Source organism: Coturnix japonica, chromosome 5 (genome assembly GCF_001577835.2).
Source record: "Coturnix japonica isolate 7356 chromosome 5, Coturnix japonica 2.1, whole genome shotgun sequence".
In the NCBI taxonomy this organism is placed as follows: domain Eukaryota; kingdom Metazoa; phylum Chordata; class Aves; order Galliformes; family Phasianidae; genus Coturnix; species Coturnix japonica.
Window position 1 is genome coordinate 35,564,772 of NC_029520.1, and position 6,365 is coordinate 35,571,136.

Sequence of the window (6,365 nt, forward strand, 5' to 3'; positions counted from 1 at the left end):
ACAAAAATCAGGGAAAAACAAATATGTACATTCTTGTCTCAAAATGTGAAAATCAAGAGGTCTCAGGGCTGATACATTAGTAAGGGGACTGCTTTTATGTTTGGCAAGGCTGCAGATGGATGCAAAATGGAGTTTCTCAATGGTGGAAACAGAGTGGAAAGAAAGACAATGAAATTCTATTGTATAATCTTTTACCTACTTCCATCAGAGGTTTGCATATGACTAAGAAATTGATAAGTAAAGGTTTATTTGCTTTTTGGCGTTATTTTTGCCTGGCAATACAAAGTCCTTACAGTGGGTTCTTCCACTAGATACTGCTGAGACCAGCAAGGGAAACTGATGGAAGAGAGTTATCAGCATCTCTGAGCATTCATCCAGCCCTGACCTGTGGCTTCAGACAGTCCTGACCAGTTGTCTGACAGGAACTGGGGACCAGGACAAAACAATCCAGTGATGACAGTTCAGGTCTTTTATTTCTAGCAGATCTAAAGCAATCTTTCCTGACAGGAATATGGTTCCTAAGGGCAACACACATTTCAGCACCTTCCCACCCAGCAAGACAACCCCATGCTTCAGCTGTGGGACATGGCGAGTTTTAGAACACAGAGAGAGCCTGGGAGAGCAGTACCTCAGCATCTAACACTTTACTTACTTTTCCTGAGTCATTGAAGAGGCAAAACTTTTGCTGACAAAACTCTTGCATGTAAACTGTGTGCAGGAAGCTTTCTGCTCTGCACAGATGTGGCAGTATTCAGAGGTCACTGAGCAATGCCAGTGCCTCCTGGTGAGGCAGGCTCTGCCACATGCTGCTGTTCAGTGCTGCATAGAAAATGCCCACCAGCCATTTGCCATTGACTTTTATTTTTGCTGCACAACAAAGAAAATCAAATGTCAGTAATCAATGTGCACACAGGTGTGAAAAGAGATCTTCAGCCCTCTCTCCTGTAGCAATTGCATTAGCAGTGAGAGCAAGCTGATCTGTAATCTCTGTTTTGGGATCATTTTAGGTGAGGGTGCTCAAATTAATCTTTGCTATCAAGTTTAACCAAAAAGAGAGGCTGTACCTTGGGAGTTGAGGGGCACATTGCCTGCACAACAGCAAGGTCTTGCAGTGCCTCTGTGACCGTCCCCTTCGTCCCCCACTCCTTTAAAGGCTCCTTGCCAGGACACGTACTGTGGCCTCACGATGGCATTGTAGCAAAGGAGTTGCTTCAACTTGAAAGCAAAGGCAGCCAAAGAGGAGGAGGGTGCCTAGGCTCACCTTGCTTCAGAGTCCCATCCCACTCCTTCAGTGACCAACAGCTGGGGAGTGACTGACTACGGCCATGTTTGAAGCAATGTTTTGCAAGATAATCATGAGATGCTGTAACAGCTGTGCTCCCGTGCAGCAATGGCTGTGCCAGCACTGTGCTGCATTCGCCCCGTGAGCCTCGGGATGAATGGTAGAACGTGCAAGAGCATTTTACCTGGGCAGAGGGACAGCAGTGATGAGGCTGTACATGATGCAGGGTTTCCGGATGGCCGGCTGCACTGCAGAGCAGATGGACAGCAGGTGCGATGGCAGGCAGCAGAGGAACAGGACGTCTGCCCAGGCTGCCAGCTGTGCGTTGTCATAGAAGCAGGTGAGCCCTAGTTTCTGCAGGTCTGCTGCAGTGAGGTACAAAGGGCTCAGAGCCTGTGGACACAGTACTGGCAAAGGACACCCCAGGGTCTAGCAAGGGTCTCGCCCTGCAGTGGTGGCACAACGAGATGGATACTTTTGGTGGGCTGCCTTCTCTGCTGGATGACCACGTAGCAGCCTGGGGGCACAGTCACCCACCCAGCCCTTGGCAAATGACAAGGAGAGCTTCAAAAAGAGCAGTAAAATGTGTGTGTGTGCGGGGGGGGGGGAAGGCTAAACTAAAGTGGGCCTGAAACTAGCTAGCTCTGTTCTATAAGCCACCACTACACTCCCAGGAGGAGGGGGTTGAAAAGGAGCCCTGAGGTCAAGGACCAGGCAAGCTGTTGTGACATCTGTGGCACTGGTGTGAGTTGCTGCAAAGCAGCTCAGCAAATTAAGAGCTGATACCCAGCATATCAAGCCCCACAATGACACCAAGCTCAGGGAAAAGTCAGCATGAGGATGAGGAAGCACTGCATTCTACACACTGGGCTTGGGATTAGTAGGCACAGCCTGCTGTACTTTGCTCCTAACCTACCACAGGTGAGGTATCCAGGACCCAAGCTTGGGGAATGCAGGTGAGATTTATTCTTGGGCTTAATCATATTCCTCCAAGGACATGTTCAGCTTTGCCTGCTGCTCCGTTGTAAAAAACACAACCAGCAACAACCCAGCAATTCCTGGCCTGGGGCACATGGATAAGCCCGGCAGAAAGCACTGCCCTAACCAGCAGCATCCTGGCTGTGTTAGGAAGAAAGGCACCAACAAGACAAAGATGGTCCATCCTCTGCACCCAGAGCTGTGTGTCCCATTCTGGACACTTCAGTGCAAGAGAGGCACAAACATATTAGAGTCTAGCAAAGGGACTAAGGGACTGTAGCAACTTTGAGAGGCTGAGAGCCACGACTGGTCAGCCTGAAAAGGCTCAGGGCAAGACTCATCAAGGCATGAAAAGAAACTTAGATGCTCATTAATGGTGCTCTGTGACAGAATGAGACAGTGGGCTCAAATCAAAACATGTGAGATTCTATATGAGCACAATACTTTTTTATTTATTGTTTCAACAGTGAGGATGGTCAAATACAGGAACAGATTAAATTAGGCTGAGGAGCCAGTATCTCCAACTGTGAGACACTGAAACTGGAGACAGTCCTAGTCCTGGTCCACCTGCTTCAGATGACTATTCCTAAGCAGAGGGAGCAGACAGATGATCATGAAATCCCTTCCAACCTAAACATGCCTATGATTCTGTGGGGAAAGAAAGCCAACAAAAAACAAGAGTGATTATAGAAACTGAGAGCGCACTTGGTGCACAGTGCAGCAGGGATGCTGGAGCCACACCTGCCCTCAGGTGTACATGGCTGTACATGGCCTTCAGCTCTGTGTGAGCACCTCCAAGGCAGCAAATGGTCTTGAAACACTGAAATGAGTTAATCTGTAGCGTGTAGGTGTGAAATAACACACTGCTGCAGGCAAGGCTTCTTCACAGTGATACTGTGCATTTCAGGGTATGATAAAACACCCTGCATACTCACTTTGATGGAGGTGCGACAAATTACTCGGGATCAGCACAGAGCTGCAAAGTGCATAATGTGGGAAGGAAATAAACAGCCTGAGGAGAAAGAGAGAGCTTTATTTAAGGAATTGAAGAGAAGTCTGGAAGGATGAAACCAGCAGTTGCCTGAGGAGCTTTGTCTCTGAGAAAGTGCAATTCAGTCCTTCCTGGGATCATCAGGTTTGTGCTGAGAATGGTCCCTTCTTGCTCTGACCAGCTCCATACATCACGCCCACTCTTCTCTGATGAAGGGATCTGCCGAGAGCTGCCAAGTGCCAGCATAGGGATACTGGCAGATGCTGCTGCACCAGCTCTCTGTGGGAGTTCATAAAACACCTCTTTCTCTGGTGTGAGCCACAACAATCCAAAGGCTTCAAGGTGCAGCTGACCCTTTCCCCCTCCACTCTCTGATGCAGGGAGAACGCAGTCCAGTAGGCCTTGTCACCCACAGCCATGACTGGTGATGCCCAAGCCAGCCTGAATGTTACAGGGACTGGTCAGTCAGCATTGTCTACTGGAGATCCATCAGTGACTGATCTGTTCCTCTTACTAGAATGAGCCCAGACACCACAATAAGCAAACATAACTTTGCCTGGTCCAGCAACTTCCCTCTGTAAACAAAAGCCATGACTGTCCTACAAACAGGTCAAAGAGAATCAGATTCCAAAAAGAATCAACCCTCATTGATTGATACCACGGTTTCACTGGCTGCATCAGAGCAGTTGCCTTCAACCAGCCTGAATACTTCAGTGCCACGAGCACCCAGTGTCACTGACAAACACTGATCATGCAATGAGTAGTAACAGAGTTGCTCTGTTGATGCTGGACCAGCTTTTACAGTTTCCTTTTGTACTGGCAAGGTAACGGCCAAGCAGGTTGCTTCACTGGTGCTCAGTTCTTCCACCGGATTTGCTAAAAGAGAGAACAAAGTATGACTAACATCAGACTGATCACAGTTCACTTCAGGCTGAATTAGCAAGGCCCAGACCATGAAAAGGGCAACCATGGCAATAAGCTGCTACTTCTATCAGCATCACCCTTCGTTCTTGGACTGAATGCAACCCCAAACATAACATTAACTTCCCAGCAGAGAGAAAAGGATGTAGGAGTTATGTCCTTACTGCACTCTCAGCCTACGGCTGCCTTCGATAAGATCCTAAAAAAAGTAGGTGCTTCTTACCATGTTATTGAGTAGGCTGTTTATCTTCTCTTCTTCTGCAGAGCCCCGCTCCACCTTGCATTTATATGCCATCAGCTGGATGCGATCCTTTAGATCCCTGTACGTCTAGACAAACAACAAAACCAGCATCCAGTGAGGAAGACACTTCATCACAGTTAGATGGTGCCCTGTAGATGAGCAGGTGTCAACATCTCAACCTCCCTTCAAGTTCCAATCAATAGCTTAGGTCTGCAGAGTCCATTTGCACAAGCAGACAGGCCTGGGCACAGCACAAACTCTAGGAGTCACGCTCCTGGCTCACTTAGCTTTCACTAAGAACAATATGCTGTTCCCAAGCCACAGGAATAAGAAAACTCCTCAAGGTGCATGACAGAAGAGTGACATGGGAAAGTTAGGGAGAAAAAACAGGCTTTTGTCTCCTTTCTTCATACACACAGCAAAGACTTACATCAATCACAACATCATGGCACTTGTATTTGGTGGCAAGGTTCAACCGTGTTTCCACATCCTCTACTAAGCGCACATATTCTTGCAACACCTGCAAGGGAAAGAAGACAGTCAGTTCCCTTTTGCAGGTACTTCCTGCCTCATTCTTTCACACCAATCACAAAATCTTTCTAGGGCACTGCTTACACAGACTTGATCCTTTCCATCCTAAGGCAAGGAGCAGCCAGGTCAAGTCTGCTAAGAACTCCCAAAAAGTAATTCTCTCCTCAGAAAGTCCTAAATCCTGCACTATCTCATCCCTATGGATCAGGTTAGCCATCCCCATTGATGAAACACAAGGAAAGTTAATGTAGCAAAAGCAGCTGGTAATACACTGTGGAGAGTAATTACTCTGGAGCAATGTTCCAAACCTCAATGAGGAGCAGGAGGAGACACAGGCAGTTGCTCCTTGCTCACCTGGACAGGTGCATTGTTCCTCTGCAAGATCTCTACCACCCGGTGGAAGCCAATAGGTGCCTTCTTCTTGGTGTAGCCCAGCCAGTTCTGAAATGAGAGCCAAACCCTGTGTTAATCCTGAAGAGCAACCCTTCCAGCCATTGTCAGAGGAGGCTGGAGTCAAAGGACATGGCTGCCACAGATTGAATCTGAAAGCAAGAAATGTTTTTCTCCAGAGGAGAGAGAGGAAACATTTCTCTTCATGCCAGCCACCACATGTACAACTGCCAGAGCCCTTTATTCGGCAGCTAAGCTAAGGCTGGCTGCAAACCATCTGGTAACAGGGTATGAGAGCAGCCCCCTTCTCTGGCCCAGAAGTTGCAGCCAATTCAGGCCCAGCAGAGCTCTGGGAAAGGAGGAGCATGTAACACCCTGCACCAGAGATGCTAGGCCCTATATAATAAATAAACTAGTCTGACTGGTAACCCAGAACAAGCCAGCTATCAGTGCTAAATAACATTACTTGGAACTGAGTCCCCAGTTAAGGCTTTCCCCAGCTCACCTTGGTGGTTAAGAGTGCATCCACATCCTCCCAGGCTCGTAGCTTTGCACGGGCAGCCAGGGCAGTCAGCACATATTGCTTATCAGGAATCTGCAAGGCAGAAAGCTGCACTCAGAGCACTAACACAGCTTAGCAGGACTGTGCGGCATGGAGGAGAATGGTATCTGCCTCTATCTTGTCAAAACTCACAACAGCCAGGCAAAGAGTTGAGACAATGCCTGAGGTCATGGCCACAAAGCAGGAGGTGGGGATTTACAGGTGATGTTGCAGCTAGTTGGCCCCTATTCAGTGTATGGTTCTGAGCTTTGAAATGGCCCTAGTCAAGAAGAATGCAGTGTTCCCTACATTGCCCCAGTGCAGACACCCTCAAGTTCCAAGCCAGTCCCCTTGCTAAACACAATTTGGCTGCCTACATTTTCAGCTGGTGCTGCCACACTAGCCAGAAACGCACATACCTTAAATGTCTTCTTCAGATTGGATGGGCTGCTGAATGTTCCCTAGAGAGAGCAAACAGTCATTGTAAACC

The 6,365-nt window shown here is 48.1% G+C and overlaps 2 protein-coding genes across 2 annotated transcripts in view; both read right to left on the reverse strand.

The window, feature by feature from the left end:
• Positions 1 to 433: 433 nt before the first annotated feature.
• NOXRED1 (NADP dependent oxidoreductase domain containing 1) lies at positions 434 to 3,670 on the reverse strand. The gene is given in 7 exon segments (XM_032445091.1): positions 434 to 754; positions 756 to 867; positions 1,065 to 1,076; positions 1,079 to 1,170; positions 1,172 to 1,215; positions 1,460 to 1,711; positions 3,605 to 3,670. Coding segments are annotated over 7 exon segments (684 nt in total). The 3' UTR covers positions 434 to 648.
• Positions 2,691 to 6,365, reverse strand: part of VIPAS39 (VPS33B interacting protein, apical-basolateral polarity regulator, spe-39 homolog) — a 12,150-nt gene continuing 8,475 nt past the window's right edge. The window contains exons 15-20 of the mRNA XM_015865194.2: positions 6,295 to 6,336; positions 5,840 to 5,929; positions 5,299 to 5,385; positions 4,844 to 4,933; positions 4,396 to 4,500; positions 2,691 to 4,127 (exon numbers count right to left, since the gene is read on the reverse strand). Of these exons, the coding sequence (XP_015720680.1) occupies positions 4,107 to 4,127; positions 4,396 to 4,500; positions 4,844 to 4,933; positions 5,299 to 5,385; positions 5,840 to 5,929; positions 6,295 to 6,336 (435 nt within the window). The 3' untranslated portion in view covers positions 2,691 to 4,106. The remainder of the gene's footprint in view (positions 4,128 to 4,395; positions 4,501 to 4,843; positions 4,934 to 5,298; positions 5,386 to 5,839; positions 5,930 to 6,294; positions 6,337 to 6,365) is intronic.